Raw genomic sequence first — 16,138 nt, 5'->3', positions numbered from 1 at the left:
GAAATACATTCTGTGCTGTCCTGTTAGGGTAGCTCTCTTTCTTGCTGGCTTTGTTAATGTGTTGCTTACAGCAGTTTAAATGGCAGGGGAGATGAGGAACAGTTGGTGATGAGAAGGAGTTAATGTGAGAAGACATGAAGAAATCATATTGCACGATAGGAAAATGTTCTTCCCAGCATATTTCTGTGCTAGCCCATATAAGTGGGACTCTATAACAGTACCCTGTGACTACATCAGGAGGTACAATGGCATTGAGTTCAGGTGTTAAACAAATATATAACCAGGTTCATCTAATTTTAGCATCTGAGATTTTAGATGGTGGCAGTCATTCCTCTTGATGTCTGAGAGCCAGACATTGTGGTGATGAGCTGGATCTCTGTTAGCACCTCAGGTTACTAACCTGGAGAGAGGAACTATGCACAAAAGGAGGATTTAAAGCTACAACAGAGCAAACAAGAACTAACACCTGATTAAGTTATCCTGAGAGTTGGGAAAAATGAACCTGCTGGGCAGGTATTCCCTAATGATACTGTTTTGATTTTACTAGCCTGTCTTCTCCATGTATCTTCTGTTTATTCAAAGAAAATCATCTGCTCCTCTCAGTTATTTCAAAGTAAAGTCACAAGAATAGCTTGTTCCCACTCTATTCCAAATATAGATGTTGGCAGCAATTGCTTAGATAAGGGGGAAGGAAAGGAACTACCAAGGAAGAGGAAAGACAGGAGGAGGAAGAGGGGAAAAGAGAGCTGAAAAGGTTGGACAAGGGAGTAGAGAGAGAGACATGAATGAGAAGGGAGGTGAAAAAACAAGGACAGTACATCACAGCAGAGAAAACAAATCAAAGATAGCAACAAACTCCTGTGAAACAGGTGGAAGCAGCCCAAAAATAGGATGAAAAGGACCATGCCTGCCCTCAGGAGAACCTGGAGTTTTAGCCTTGAAAAGTAACCAAACTGTAAATAAAATCATGTCCAATTTTTTTGTTCACTCAGATTGCAAGGGTTACATGATCAGAAAATTCAAGCTAACTTATGCCGCTTAAAAATCTGGCCCTAGAAATTTTAAACCAAGACATGTTGCTTGTTTTAATCTCGGGGGGGGGGGGGGGGGGGCGAGTGTTTGTTTATTTAATTCTCTGCTGCAATGAAATTTGCTGTCTGTTCTGACAGAAAGCTATCCATCGGGTAACTTTGCTGAAAATTAATCTGAATCCCCTTGTCCTAAAGAATTCAGAGTCAGGATGGTCTTCTGGTGAAACTGGAGCATGTAGACATACCCTCAGGAGCAGAAAATAAATGCTGATAAAAACTAAGGAAAGCCAGAACCACATACAAATTTACTTACCCAGAGCAAAGAGCTGAGCATTTTCAAGGCTGAAGGCAGACTTATTTAAAAGCAAAACACAGAGAAATGAGAGATAAATGGAAACGGGTTCTGAGAAGTGGCACACAGAGCAAATGCAAACAAGTGCTTGGAAATTTAGAAGTCCTGTAAGTGGCCCTCCAGCTTCCTTGGAGAGATGGAAAGTTTCTGGGAAACATCCCACAGAACTCTTCTCCATTTCTTCCCAAGAGAAGACTGCTTGGAAAACAGTGTTAGAAGTTTGCTTTCCCTCCTGGTTTGCTGGAGAGAGATGTTATATCTGACTTTACTTGTCACTTGAGGATAAAAAGCTATGCCCAATTCTGAAGACACTATTTCCTATAAACTGAATATGTCCAGAAACCCTTCTGACAGGCTTTCTAAGCACTCAAACACTAGGTAATGGGACCAAGAGAACTGAAAATGTGACTCTTGCTACACTTCTTTTATTTCAGTCCTTCAAGGAAGAAGGCCACTTGCATCATCAAGGCATGTGCTTGATTAGTGTCTCTCTGGACTGAAGGCCCAGCCATGGGACAAGGCAGTATTTACACAAAACACAGGAGGCACGTTAGAGCAGGAAATACAAGGGTAAGTGAAACTAATTTCAGAAGAAAGGACTGGAAAGTAAAGCTTTGCAGGCAGACTATCACTATTTAGAAGCAAAGTTGTCATTATTTTGAGTCTTGTCTCATGAATGGCATGTGTATCCCAGTAATTTTCACAGTTGAGAAGCAACTTTTTTTTTTTCTTTTTTTTTTTTTTTTCCTTATTTTCTTTGTCCCCCCAGCAAGCAGCAAGTTGGCTTGCTCTCAACGCTTCACTGCAGTACGTGATCTCCCATCAACACTGCTGGGGTTGAGGGGGTCACAGGCTGTGGTCGGGATCTCTGACTCAACAGGGCTAGTAGAGTCTCTCTATTGATAGCATGAATGCGATGAAAACCTTTAGGGGTGCTGTTATACGGTGAAACACTAGCAGAACTCAGCCCAACGCGTCGCTCTTTGCTCAGCTGCTTTGTCCTCGCTGGCTCCCGGGAGCGCCTTTCCCCAGGAGAGGGCAGTGGAGCCCGCACACGCTCCCCGCTCCCCTCCCGACAGCGGCGGGAGCATCCGTTCCCTCGGGTGTTCCGTGGGAAACTCATGGGGTGAGTGGAAGTAGGACTACGGATTTTATATATATGCTAGAAACCGTGTACAGGACCATCCAGGAAATGTTCTGTGTCTTTAATAACGAGAATAAGTTTTGAGCAAACAAGTTTGTTGTCGCTTTTATTTGACTGGAAGTTTTCTCTGTCACACATACTTGTTCACAGCCACACAAACTTAAACTAGTAGTTTATTGATTCCACATGGGTTTATTTAATTCCTATAGCTCGAATTAGAAAAAGTTATTGACATTTAAATAGCCCTTCAGGATGCTGCTACTGCTATCCTAAGCCAAGGTCTCACAATAAAGTTATTTACTTATTTCAAATTTACAGGCACTCATCCTAAGACAACAAGCAGCCTTGGCTGAAAACCACAGAGTGTTTTCAAGGTACTGTAATTAAGGGCAGACTGGGATGCGTTCTCTGCTCCTTAACCATCCCCTTCCCCTGGCATGCCAGCAGTCAGACAGATGTTTTCTGTATGTTCATGTTTACAGCAGGTTTCCCTGGCTGGATTCCAGGTTTTGGGGACTTGCCAGTGCAGACTAAGAGCCTATATCAGGCCTTTGAGGGATAGGCAGGGCAGACTAAAGGGAAGTGGCTTTTGCCAGCAGCCTGGGAAATCCAGCAAACGTCCCTGGCCAAAACAGAAGGTGAAGTAGTAAACAAGCATTTCTTCCTGTAAGGACATGACAAGTCTTTCTAACCCCAGTGAAAAGGAGCAAATTTAGGAAACTCTGAACTTCAGCTTTGGAGAGAAGATTTTCTCTTTTACATGAAACATTAAAAACCCACCAACCCTAACATGAATCTAGCCCAGACTTAGGACAGACATTCTTTGCTGTTGTCAGGGTCATTCATCTCCAATCTGTAAACTCCCTGCTCCCAAATGAGTTCCTACTCCCTAGGGCACCTGCTGAGCTGGGGCCACCTTAACCCTCCTGAAAGCAGCAGGATGCAGAGAGGAAGCTGCAGGGTGTGTTTCCCATGCAGGCCTGCTAGCACAGGAGGTCGGGTGAGTTTTGCTGCAAAAGCATAGTAACCCCCTGGAGAGATGACTCAAATGTGTGATGCTAAGCTGGTTAAATGTGTTGCCAGCTCTACAGATGATAAGCTGCCTTTTCTTCCTTAGCCACTCTCAACTCAGGTATGGAGGCAAAGATGATTTTATTTCTACAACTCCTGTCTCAGGTATTGGTGGTAGAGAATGAATGCAGGAAAATATACCCCCAGTTCAATGTCAGCTAGCAGCTTGTTAAAAGAGCAAATACAGTAAATCCAAAGCTGCCCCGTTTCAAAGAAGTTAGGAATAGGAGAGAAGCTCTGCCTTTCAGCTCTGAACCATCCTCAATCACTGCTATATCCACTAAGAGGTCATGCATATTTGAGGCTCTTGGTGTGATTGGGGATTTTGCAATTTGCACCAACAAGCTGTCTGTCATATGAAGCCACATGGCTTATAGGAACCAGACAAATCAGTAGGATATTTCTGCATGTAAGGGCCACTGACATCAGTGGGAGCTGGACAGTCCAACCTTCAGAGTCTGCTGTAATCAGCCAAACAGGGATCAAAGGTACAAAGCACATTCAAAGCAATACAGCAAAGATATCTGAAAAGGACCCAGAAACATTTGAGTTTAATCTGTCAACAACTTCCTGAAACTGAACATTAAGTATGCTTCCATCTTGCCCCATGCCAGATCCTGCTGCCATTGAGACAAAGCCCCCATTGAAAGATGTCGAGTAATTTGATTGTCTCTGGAAAAGCTGGAAATCAGACAAAATTTATTCCATTCTTAAGAAGCCTTTTAAAATTAACCAGCCAAGTCAACTACAATAGTATTCCACAGGTGAAGTTAAATTTATTTGTGTCAGTTTTTCATTGAATCCTTTTCCATAGTGGAAGAACATTAAATTAGCCAAGTTAGTTGAAAGCTAGAGTTGATTCATGGGGGGATTAAGGTGGGGTGTGAAACCTTGGTTCTCCTTTCTTCTGTGTGCATTATGATTTAATGTCTTCAGTGGGCATATGGTATTTTTAATTAATACAAGATGATGTAGAATATCCATAAGCCCTAAATCTGAGATATCTGCAATGTTTTGCAGTAAGGAGGATACCGCACTAGAGTTACTGTTTCTCAAATTCATGTAAAGTAACTCACCCCACTGCACAACAGATTCCAATATTTTGTTCTTTCATAGCAGCGATTAGACCAATTATAGCTCAGCTGTAACGGAAAGGTACAACACAATTGCTCCTACTTCTCAGTCAAATTTCCCAGAACCTGTCTCTCTGTCACACTTTTAAATTTTACTTTTAAATTGAGATGGTTTTTTAAATGAAAATATCTAGAATCCCACTGAAAACTTGCTTTCAACTAAATCTCATATGTCAAACTGTATTGGCTGTACATTAAGTGCTAGAGAGGACTGGTAACAAAAATCTATGTTAAAAACCACTGTTACATATTTAGTAATTGCTGTGCATACTTCCCTGATCTCTCATAAAGGCAAACATCTAGCTTTATGTCTACAATTCTGTAGTAAATGCTCCTAAACCCTTTACTTTTCCGGGGATGCTGTTGTCTAGTCTGGACTCTGTGGTGCCTGGACAAGTAATGAACCTGGAGCATCACCAAAGGCCATGACCTGGAGGAACTGAAAGAGCCTTTCTCAGCTGGGGTGTGAGGTGTGGCATGGATAAAGAGGGTCCTGAGAGACACTGTGACAGTGCTTGGGAGCCAAGGCAGAAGGTAAGTCCATACACCACAGGGATGCCTGAGCACACCCCTCTTCTATGGCGCAGGCTGTAATGTATTAGACCTGTAAATATGGGTATCTGCAGTTAAAAATGAAAGTGAAGAGTTTTTAGCCTTCCTATGTATTCTCTGTCTTGTTGCTTTGGAACAGGAATGCACTGTCATAATATCTCTCATATGTTGCCATGTCTTGCTGCTGCTTGGGTTGTCAATGGGTTGTTTTTTTCACTGCAGACTATTGAAAAGGGGCCTCGCACGCTACAGACCATATGTGAGAATTGCTTTCCTGAACGCAGTAATAAACAGCCACGAGATGAAATATCCCAAGTAATGAGATTAGTGACACGGGATACAGCTTTCAGAAATAATTACATCTGACACCCTCATCAGCAAGAAGATGTAGGGGCTGCAAGCTCTAAGCTTGGGAACAGCATATGAAAGATTGGCTTCTCCTGGGAAGGGAGGCACAAGGGAGGTTATTTTTAGTACTTTGGAGAAAAAAAAAAAAAAAAAAAAAAAAGAGCCAGAATTTAAGCACTCTTTGGTTTGATACTCTCGTTATAGAGGAGATCATGGAGAAATAAAGCAAAAGCGGCAGTGGAAATGTTACTGAGGATGGAAACTGTGGGAGCAAGAGGTTGAACTGAACAAAGCGGGAGCGGTAGCGTCAGAACGGAACGGGGTGGGGCGGCGGGGGGGGGCACTCCTGTCCCCCCGCCACTCCTCCCCGTCCCGTCCTCGCTTGTGCCCGTCGATACAATAACAACCCAGCGACGGCGGAGCAGGCGGTTCCGTTTTCGCGACGGTATATATAGATCAGACACTTTCCAAAACAAGCAGCGCCGCCGAGTCGTTCTGTTCGGCGGCTCTTTCCACCCGTAATTAAAAAAAAAAAAAAATATTATTCAAAATTACTTTTTCTTTGACAAAGGAGAAGCTCTATTCCGTGAATGCGGCTGTTTCCTGACCCGCCGCCGGTTTGCGGTTACAGGCTGCTGAGAAAGTGAGCGGGGTCTGGCGGGGCGGCCCCGGGACCTCCTCTGCTTTTCCGAACCTTTTAAAATTTTTCCGGAACAAGCCCTAATAGGGCAGGCGGGGCGGGGCCGGATCCTCGCCTTTTTAGGACAAGGGCCCCGCCACCGGAATACCCCCCTGGGCGGCGCGGCGGGCGGTGGCGGGGGCCGAGCGGGGCCGGGGCGGGTCGGGGGCGCCCCCGCGGGGCGCGGAGGGTGCGCAGGGAGGGGGGGTCGGGGCGGGCGCGGGCCGGCGGGTCCCGCACGCGGGCGCCCACGTGACCGCCGGGCCCCGTTCCTCAGTCCTTATATGGGCAGTGACGTCCCGGGCATTCAGGGGGCCCCCATAAATAGTTACAGCCAGACTTGTCCTCCAGCGCGAGCTGCGGCGGGAGCGCGGCGCTCCCGGGGCACCGCGGGCACCGCACCGCCGCGACGGGGCGGCCGCCCGCCCGCACATGCTGCGCCGGCTCCCCGCAGTCCCCCCGCGCTGGTAGTGGGAGGCAGGGGGAAGCGCCCCCTCCTCTCCCTCCCCTCCCCGCCCCGAGTGCCCACCGCCGGCCGGGAGCGCCGCTCCCCCGGGCCGCCCCGCTGCCCCCATGATGACCGCCAAGGCGGTAGACAAGATCCCGGTGACCCTCGGTGGGTTCGTGCACCAGCTCCCCGAGGGCATTTACCCCGCGGATGACATCTCCGCCGCGCTGCCAACTTCGGTCGCGATCTTCCCCAGTGCCGACCTGGCAGGGCCGTTCGACCAGATGAGCGGTGTGGCAGGAGGTAAGCGGAGCCCTCGCAGGTGCGGGCCAGGCCGCCCGCGGAGAGCGGCGGGGCGGCGGAGACTCGAGGCGGCGGGCGGGGGTCGGACTGAGACGGGGCGCCGGGACCCTCTTCAGGGCTCTCCCGCCGCCCGGCCGGGTCCCCGCCGCCCCTTCGCGGCAGCCCTACCTCCGCACCCAGCTCGGGGGGGAAAGTTGCAGTCGGCGCGGAGCCCCCCTGCATCCGGAGCGCAACATGTGCGCGCCGCAGCCCCGCGCTGGGCCGGGGCGGGCGGTGGCTGGGACCGGTGCCGGTCGTCCGGCGGGTGGCGGCGCGGAGGGCTGACCTGCTCCTTGTCCCCCCAGACGGCATGATCAACGTGGACATGGGCGACAAGCGGGCCCTGGACCTGCCCTACGGTGGCGGCTTCGCGCCCAATGCCCCGGCTTCTCGCAATCAGACCTTCACCTACATGGGCAAATTCTCCATCGACCCGCAGTACCCTGGCGCCGGTTGCTACCCCGAGGGCATCATCAACATCGTGAGCGCGGGGATCCTGCAGGGGGTCAGCACGCCCTCCTCCGCCGCCTCCTCCGCCTCCTCCGCCGCCTCCTCGGCCACTGCCGCCTCCGCCACCTCCCCCAACCCGCTGGCCGGGGCCCTCGGCTGCACCATGGCACAGGGCCAGCCGGCCGACCTGGAGCATCTCTACTCGCCTCCGCCGCCGCCCTACTCGGGCTGCGGTGACCTGTACCCGCAAGACCCCTCCTCGGCTTTCCTGCCCGCCGCCGGCGGCGGGGCACTGCCTTTTCCCCCGCCGCCCTCCTACCCCTCACCGAAGGCGGCGGCGGCCGACGGCGGGCTCTTCACCATGATCCCCGAGTACGGCGGCTTCTTCCCGCCGCCTCAGTGCCAGCGGGAGCTCCACGCCGGCCCCGACCGCAAGCCCTTCCCCTGCCCCCTCGACTCGCTCCGCGTCCCGCCGCCCCTCACGCCGCTTTCCACCATCCGCAACTTCACGATGGGGGCGCCCCCGGCGGGCGCCGCCCCCGGCGGCGCTCCCGGCAGCGGCGGGGGCGAGGGTGCGGGCGCCCGGCTGCCCGCCGGCGCCTACAGCCCGCACCACCTGCCGCTGCGGCCCATTCTGCGGCCCCGCAAGTACCCCAACCGGCCCAGCAAGACGCCGGTCCATGAGCGGCCCTACCCGTGCCCCGCCGAGGGCTGCGACCGCCGCTTCTCCCGCTCCGACGAGCTCACCCGGCACATCCGCATCCACACGGGCCACAAGCCCTTCCAGTGCCGTATCTGCATGCGGAACTTCAGCCGCAGCGACCACCTCACCACCCACATTCGCACGCACACCGGCGAGAAACCCTTCGCCTGCGATTTCTGCGGCAGGAAGTTCGCCCGCTCCGACGAAAGGAAGCGGCACACCAAGATTCACCTGCGCCAGAAGGAACGAAAAGGAGCCGCCGCCGCCGGCGGGTGCCCGCAACCCGGCGGCGGGAGCGGCACCGCCGCCCTGGCCCCCTGCGCGGCGCGGACGCGGACGCCCTGACGGCGCAGGACGCGCAGGACCCAGCGCGGAGCCGTCGCCGAGCGCGGCGGGCGCGGAGCGGAGCGGGGCCCGGCGGGGCGCGACGAGCACCTGGCGGCGCCGCGGGGCTCCCCCGGGCCGGGGCGGGCCGGAGCGGGCCGGAGCGGCGGGTGTACATAGGGGCTGCGGCGAGAGGATGGATGCATGCAGTGCCGTCGTGGTGAGGTGTCCTTGGTGCCTTGTGTGGTGTAGAGCCCGGTCCCCTGTCTGCATGTGGGGGGTGCCTTACCGATCCGCTCCGACGACAGCGGCGACACCGAGACCGGAAAGTTTTTCCCTCCCTGGTTTTAGTATGGCTGTACATTTCTGCCTATTAATATTGGGATTTTTTTTTTTTTTTTAGAGACTATATTTTTGTACGCACTGGCTTGGGGTTTTGTTTTTGTTTTTCTTTTTGGTGACTTAAAAGTGTTCCGTTTGTAGTAGGACTTGGGACAGGATGTAAATACTCGGTCTGGGACCGGCGCCCGTGGTCGGCCGGGACCCAGTGCGCCGCAGGTAACACGAATAATGCACAACCACTAACGGGGGCTGGAAGGAGAGGGGGGGTATCTTTCTGGCCACTCTGTAAATAAACTTTTCGACAATAGAGTAGGTGCTTACAAAGTTTATAAAAGACGACAAATAAATCTCTTAATTATGCTAAATTGACATCTTTATTTCCGTAGGTTCCCTGGCCTGACCCAGGGAGGGGTTGTCCCCCGCTCGTCCCCGACCCGCGCCGGGTCCCGGCGGCAGAGGGCTGCGGGGCAGCCCGGCCAGGGTCCGATAGGCGCACCGCACTGCCCCGCAAAGCCTCGGCATGGAAAACCTGCGGCCTCGGCCCCAGCGTACAAACACTCGCTTTTGGGCACGGGAATTTCCCTCGGAGACTAGAGACGGGATAATATTAACCAGGGAGCGGGGTGGGTTTTTTTTGACTCATTCTGTTTTGTTCCGCGGTTACAATTCGCCCCAGGCAACCTCCGCGAGTGGGCTCCGGAACAGTGAGTACCGCCGCCCCGACGGCCGCCGCTCGGGGGAAGCGGCTCCCGGCGGCACGGAGCTGCGCGGGCGGCGCCGCGCCCGCGCTCGGGGGCTCTGTAGCGGCCCGGGGCGGCGGCGCTCACTCCCGCGGCACAGCCGGACTGTTTTTGCTGAATCCACATGGCCGCAATATCGTGCTCTTTTTTTTTTTTTTGAAAACTTATTTTGGTTAATGTTTTTTTAAATGCTATCCCGGCCTCGGCCCACCCTCGGATCCTGCCATCGGTGCAGGGCCATAAGCGCCCCGCGGGCTTGCCCCTCTGTGCGGGCCGCACTGCAAAAGTGAGCTGTGCAGGATGGACACCACTAACACCACAGCCCAGCACAGCGGGGCAAAGGGGTTAAGCCCTTTCTCGGTGGTTCCCAGCCTCTGCTTGCCCAGGTGTTAGGTCCCATAGTGCAAAGCTCCAGCAGCACCTGCCTTTTCTGTCTGATAGAAATCCCTGCTCCCCATCTTCTGGAACTCATGCCGGCTTTTAGGGCAGCTGCTGTTCAGTGGGAGCTGAAATGACATGTCTGGTTCTGAATCAAGACAGCTTCTAAAGTTGGGCATGGACCAGCCTGTGCAGGAGAAGCCATGCTCACTGCCCCGCCATCCACCTTAGCAGCACAAGTAAACCCTGACATCCTGGTTTGCAGTTTGGCCACCTGATCCCACGTGGTCCTGGCCTCCAAGAGACCACAGCCTGCAGCTGGAGGGATGTCATACAGAAGCTGCAGCCTCCTCGACTGCTGGGCTTCTGCAGGTACTGCCACAGCTTTGGATAACCAGAACTCGATCATAGCCAGAGCATCTTGAACGAAATTGGTATCTCAGCTACCCAGACACACAATCCAAGGCTCCCCCTGCACTCTCCAAACTACTGTCTCCAGCCATGCTACAAAATTAAAATCCAAATCAAAAGCAAAAATGATCTAAACAACACCAAAATTGTAGAAGAGGTGAACTAAGGGAACTCCTGGTGACTAGTGTACAGCTACAAGAGCACCTCACATGGCACAGGATCAATGGTCCTACACTCCTATCTGTGCCTTACATTGAAAGCCAGCTTCAAAAGCAGCAATAGTGTATGTGCCTGGATTTGCCTGCAGGATCAGGGCTAAGAATCCAGTTCTAAGCATTGCCTCCCAAGGAAAAGCTGGTCACACTGTTCAGATTGACAGGCAAAAGAAACTAGAGCTCTGTACCGTACTTGGCTCAAGGCTGTCATACTTGTGAAGGAAAGTAATGACTGGTCACTGGTGAGATATCCTGTATTTATTCTACATTTCAGCAATAACAGTTATTTTGCTGTTGTGAAAACACAATAACCAAACTGCAGAGAGAAGGAATGACATTACAATTTAAACCTTCCGCTTACAGATATCCAGAACATGGGAAGTAAGTTTTAATTAGTGAGTAAGCAAGAAGTTACACAAAGAGACTTTAAAAAAATGCTAATCTCAGGTTTTCTTTGCTATTTTTCCAGCTTTAAATACTTTGATACTAACACCTTAAGTAAAAAAAAAGAAAAAAAAAGAAAAAAAAGATTTTGCCATGGTTAACAGCACTCCGCAGTGTGACCATGCTGTCCTTTTCAGAAAGATGCATTAAATACTGTCCCACAAAACATCTTGTCTAGGTTTTACACATGGAGGAAAAAAATTAAAAACTCAGCAGAAAGACCTAAGGGGAGGACAGAGCAGATAGCATAAAAAACGGTCACTGTCGCAGTTTGTTTTTCCAGTACAGCTGTTTGCACGCACTGTGCTGTCTTCTTTGTGGACTACTGAAAAAGGCTAACTGTCTTCATTAGGCTTGGAGAGAGGTAGAAACAGGCTGTAACACAGGGAGGCATTGCCTTATAATTAATGACTACATTCGATCAAGAATTGTTAAACATTAACTAATGCTAAGCTGCAGGGGAATTCCAAGAAAAACAGGTAAGCCAGCTGCAGAAATATCAGACACCTTTAAGTGCTCAAAGAATAAATGGAAATCACCTGAAATAATTTCTACCAATTTTTCCTTGCAAAAGAATTAATCCATGCATGCATAATGCTGACTGTATATTACATTCATTCTTCTGCAGGCCAGGCAAAAAAAAAAAAAAAAAAAAAAGCAGCAATGCCATATCAGAATCATTTAAAAATTCACACATACAAGCCACTGTACAGGAAAAACAAGTCTGCTTTTATAAATACACAGAAAAGTAAAGCCAGTTGTGAAATGATTTCTGGAGCAGGCTGGTACATCACTTAGGAGGTTGCTAAGTTGTGTTTTCCTACTCAAATTCTCACATCATGACTAAGATGGCCAAGGCTGCCCTGGCCTGGGTTTGTGGTACGAAGTGTGCGTTAGGATGCACAGGCACAAGACCAGTCCCTGCAGCACAGATGGGGCACTTCTCCTGTAGAAAAACTTTCTGCCATGTTAGAAAGATTGCATCCCCTGCTGTGGACAAACTGCATCTCCAGACCGCTTCCATCATAGCAAGGCGGAATTCATGGTGTCTCTTCTACTCTACGTTTATTTAAAAGCCTTATGAAAAAGTAGTCTTTATAAATAGTATAAAGAGGGAAACTGCAAGGCTTCAAAAGCCCAAAGCGTTCACATATAAAAACACAGACCACGCTTTAAAGAGAAGACATCAGGTCAAATTTTATCAGTACCTAGGGTATGTGCTGCTGTATACTGAGGGTTTGCAAATACGCCGTGTTTCTAGAATAGCTTCCACAACAGTGGATAGTTGTTTTTTCTCCTATGATGCCCAGTTTCTGCCACCTTCTGCTACTGCTGTGTTAGAGGTTCCAAGCGAGGTTAATCATCAGCTGTCTCCCTCTTGCTGAAGGAAGTATGCATAGATGCACTCATTAATTCTCAGTTGCAATAGTGGGATCTTGTATATGACACTTTAAAGAACTGTTGAAAAGTAACTCTGAACCTGACAGTGTCCATTTGGAGCAGTAATTTCCTTAACTCCAGCCCTGGGGATTGATCACTGGCATTTACTGGAGAAGCATGTCCTGGCTCAGGAGTTGTTCTGGATTTGTTTTTTACTAGCAGGGTACAACTCTTCTTGAGAATCACTCTGGAGACAGTCCCCAAAGGCTGTAGCCAGACCAACCCCCCTTCCCAAACTCAGTGGGTACAGTCCCCTGGTCCAGTGGTGCCAGCTGGCTCTGGCAGTGGGAGCCCCACTAGGAAAAGCCGGGGTGCCTGTGACAATTCTTATTGCATTTACTCTCCCTTTGGAGCCTGAACCCCCCTCCCTGATGCGTGGCCCTAACTGTTTACACAGGATGCTGGAATACTTCCCCGACCCTTCAGCTGAGCAGCTTAATCATGCTGTTCCCGCACATCGGCCCCAAGGGCATAAACACGATCTGGCGCTTTATTTCCCCGACTCACGAAGCCCGCGATCAGAGGAAGGCTCTGACCCACGGCGCTCCCGCGAAGCTCCAGCCAGCACGGGACACCGCGTCCCCGCGGTGCTGCTGTCCGGCGGGCTCGGGGGGCCGGCCGGGCGGGGGGCGGCGGGCTCCCCTCTCGGCGGGGCGAGCGCACATCGTCCCTAGCGGCCGCCGCCCGGCACGGGCCGCCGGCGGCGACTCAGAGGCAGACGCGAGGCCCAGGGTAGGGCTCGCCCCCGCACCAGAAGTCGGCGGCCTGCGGGGTCTCCACCAGCCACACCTCCCGCGGCAGCGCAGGCGGCTCCGCGCCCGCCGGCGGCCCCTCCAGCAGCCGGTAGTAGTGGCAGTCCCGGCCGTGCTGGGGGTCGTAGGGCGGCGCCAGGATGTCGAGAAACGCGGCAGGCCCGTCCACGGCGTCGATTTGGTGGAGGTTGTCGGTGTGCGGCGAGAGCAGGCAGGGCGGCGAGGCGGGCGTGTAGTGCTGGCGGGAGCGGAAAAGGGCGCGCAGGCACGGCCCGCCGCCAGCAGCGGGGGGCGGCGGGGCGGCGGCCGCCCCGGAGGACAGCGTGTCCATGCAGGCGATGCGCAGCGTGCCGTACAGCACCTTCAGCATGCCGTTCATGCCCGGGTGGTCGTGCAGCGGGATGCAGGCGCCGCTCCGCAGCAGAAACACGCCCATGCTGAAGCTCTCCGTCTCGCAGATGTGCATGTAGCTTACGGGAGGCACCACGCCGGCCCACGGCGGACCGCCGCCCGCCACCGCCGCCGCGGCCGACGGCCCCCGCGGCACCAAGTGCAAGTCCTCGGCGCGCACCTCGTCCAGCAGCTGTTGCAGGCGGTGCAGGTTCTCCCCGAAGGCTGGGCCCGCCGGGCTGCGGAAGGTGATGCGCGCCTGCCGCGCCACCCGCTGGATCAGGGAGGCCATGTTGTCCCGGGGCATGGCGGCAACGGCCCGGCCCGGCCGCGGCGGGCGGGGCCCGGCGCCGCTTCCGCCACCGCCCCCCGGCCCGCCGCGCAGCCGCGCCGCCGCCGGGCACCACGGGGCTCGTAGTCCGGGCTGCGGCCCCGCCGGGGAGCGCGGAGGAAGGCGAAGGAGGGCAGCAGAGGTGAGGGGGTGCGAGGGGCCGCGGGGCCGGCCTGCTTCCAGAGCTTGTGGCGGCTGCCACTGAGCGCTGAGGGGAGACGGGCGTGAGGGGAGACGGGCCGGCGGGAGCGGCCGCTGCCCCGGGGCTGCGGGGTCCCGCTCCCCGAGGCTCTGGCGCGGCTGTCCGAGGGGCTGCGCCGGGGCCGGGGAAGCCTTGGCAGTAAATTGCCCATGGCTCGTGTTTCCTCCCCACCACTGTCGGGGGCTGAGGAAGCCCAGGAACAACTTGTTACTTGGCTTGTAGTTAAGCCATGTGAAACTGAGCAACGTAGTGCAAGTGCGGTGTCATGGGCGTATACCAACTGCCCATAGACAATTCACTTTTTATCACTAACTGCTTGACCCTTACCACGGCATTTCGGCAAACTTATCAGATTTGAGTTTTGTGGCACTGCCTCTCTCATTTCAGTATTGGGTCGAGGTCGTGCTGTACAGCATGTACTGTCCTTCATGCATCTCCTTATGGTCACTTTTGAGTGTGCTTGTGTCTGAATTCGTTATCTTTAACCACAGGTGAACACCGACGAGCACACAGAGTTCCAGATGCCGATCCTCAGAGAATCCATGTGTAACAGAAAGGATGGATAATCTTTTGGCTCAGCTCCAGCCTGGTGGAGCCTGCATGTGGTTGTTTCAGGCTAATGTACAAAAAGGGTCCTGCATTTATTCTGACAGGTTTTTATTTAATATATGTATTTGTGGCAATGATCCTATTACCTTCTTTCTAATTGGTGTGGCTGTATGTAGCAGATCATGCCTAAAAATCCTTTCTTTTGAAGTCAGACATTAACCTGTTAGTGCTGGGATTTTTTTAAACAAGGTTAGGCTCTGGTCACAGAAACATACAGACTCATTCCATTTTGAGTTCAATTACTTGCATGGGTGTGCAGCATTTAAGTACCATGGTAGGTCTAGGTTCTGAGAAACAGCTGAATGATATTACATAATCAAATATGACTCCAGGGGCTGCAGCCTGCCAGGTTAAAAATTGCATTTTAAAACCAGGTAAACCAATGTATTTTCTTGATTAAAGGCAAACTCTAGTTGTAAGATATGCATTAAGCTTAAGTAAGATACACATGGCTTTACAGTATTCTTACACCTTATCATAGAATGGTTTGTGTTGGAAGGGACCTTAAAAATCATCTGATTCTTGGAACATAGCACCATGGGCAGGGATGCCACCTGCTAGATCAGGTTGCTCAGGACCCCATTAAACCTAGCTTTAAACACTGCCAGGGATGGGGCATCCACAGGATCTCTGGGCAACCTGTTGAAGTGTCTCACCACCCTCACGTGAATGATAAATACATCAATCAGAAGTACAAGTGTTGTGATATGTTATGGCCCAGTAGAGGATGAAATACTGATGCTGTAGACAAAGATGTGTCTTGGATCTTTTTTTCCAAAACTATTTCCTGCCCTCTATAAATAAATTTGGTGCACAGAATGCAAATTCAGGTCCATAGTTGCAATCTCTCTCCACAGAGAAGGATGTTCATTTGACTTGCTGCTTTCAAGTTCCGTCTGAAGCTACAAAGCACTGCAATCTTCAGCTGTTTGTTAAGTGCTAAGTGATTTGTTAAGTCTGCTTGTGCCAGTTCCGTACCTGGCAGGAACGGGTCTGTGTGGCAGGATGCTTAGGATGAGGAGGCATTATCCCAAGTGGAGAGGGAGAGTCTAAAGGTCTGTGAGCCTTCCTGCATGGGAATGAACTGCTGAGGACGCTGTCATCGCTGTTGCATTGGGTGGCAGCTGGCATTTTGTCAGAAGCAGAGGGATTGGAAGGTTCCATGTCCAGTGTGCTCTTCTATTCAGCCCCCTTCATAGGGGCAGTCAATTTAATTGTGAAGATGTGCACTGGAATTTTTGGCAGTACCGTTATCATTGGTAACGATAAATTCTTTATTGGCCACCTATTTGTGTCCTGCCCCAACG

At 52.1% G+C, this 16,138-nt stretch overlaps 2 protein-coding genes and 2 long non-coding RNA genes across 5 annotated transcripts; 3 read left to right on the top strand and 1 right to left on the bottom strand.

The window, feature by feature from the left end:
* The first annotated feature begins 1,825 nt into the window (after nucleotides 1–1,825).
* On the top strand, nucleotides 1,826–6,137 carry LOC128810554 (uncharacterized). 2 transcript variants are annotated; one of them, XR_008438070.1, is made up of 5 exons: nucleotides 1,826–1,953; nucleotides 2,846–2,901; nucleotides 4,213–4,362; nucleotides 5,103–5,265; nucleotides 5,506–6,137. It is a non-coding gene; the product is annotated as an uncharacterized LOC128810554 (long non-coding RNA). The 2 variants fall into 2 exon arrangements; XR_008438069.1 differs by having other exon boundaries at nucleotides 5,023–5,265.
* Nucleotides 6,138–6,718: 581 nt separating this feature from the next.
* On the top strand, nucleotides 6,719–9,274 carry EGR2 (early growth response 2). Its single transcript, XM_053983510.1, has 2 exons — nucleotides 6,719–7,061; nucleotides 7,406–9,274. The coding sequence occupies exons 1-2, from the start codon at nucleotides 6,884–6,886 to the stop codon at nucleotides 8,596–8,598; spliced, it is 1,371 nt and encodes a 456-aa protein (XP_053839485.1). The 5' UTR covers nucleotides 6,719–6,883; the 3' UTR covers nucleotides 8,599–9,274.
* Nucleotides 9,275–10,899: 1,625 nt separating this feature from the next.
* On the bottom strand, nucleotides 10,900–14,018 carry ADO (2-aminoethanethiol dioxygenase). Its single transcript, XM_053983518.1, has one exon. It carries the CDS (start codon nucleotides 13,994–13,996, stop codon nucleotides 13,256–13,258), a length of 741 nt encoding a protein of 246 aa, XP_053839493.1. The 5' UTR covers nucleotides 13,997–14,018; the 3' UTR covers nucleotides 10,900–13,255.
* Nucleotides 14,019–14,093: 75 nt separating this feature from the next.
* On the top strand, nucleotides 14,094–15,583 carry LOC128810556 (uncharacterized). Its single transcript, XR_008438072.1, has 2 exons — nucleotides 14,094–14,162; nucleotides 14,714–15,583. It is a non-coding gene; the product is annotated as an uncharacterized LOC128810556 (long non-coding RNA).
* The last annotated feature ends 555 nt before the right edge of the window (nucleotides 15,584–16,138 follow it).

The sequence above is a fragment of the Vidua macroura genome, chromosome 8 (genome assembly GCF_024509145.1).
Source record: "Vidua macroura isolate BioBank_ID:100142 chromosome 8, ASM2450914v1, whole genome shotgun sequence".
NCBI lineage: Eukaryota > Metazoa > Chordata > Aves > Passeriformes > Viduidae > Vidua > Vidua macroura.
The sequence above is the reverse complement of the archived record's forward strand: the minus strand, read 5'-3'. Positions and strand labels throughout refer to the sequence as shown.

Excerpts from the sequence above, each read along its gene's own strand:
- ADO (XM_053983518.1), bottom strand. The coding sequence starts at position 13,996 with ATGCCCCGGGACAACATGGCCTCCCTGATCCAGCGGGTGGCGCGGCAG.
- EGR2 (XM_053983510.1), top strand. The coding sequence starts at position 6,884 with ATGATGACCGCCAAGGCGGTAGACAAGATCCCGGTGACCCTCGGTGGG. Across the intron at positions 7,062-7,405 it reads GATGAGCGGTGTGGCAGGAG|ACGGCATGATCAACGTGGAC; the intron begins GTAAGCGGAGCC and ends TTGTCCCCCCAG.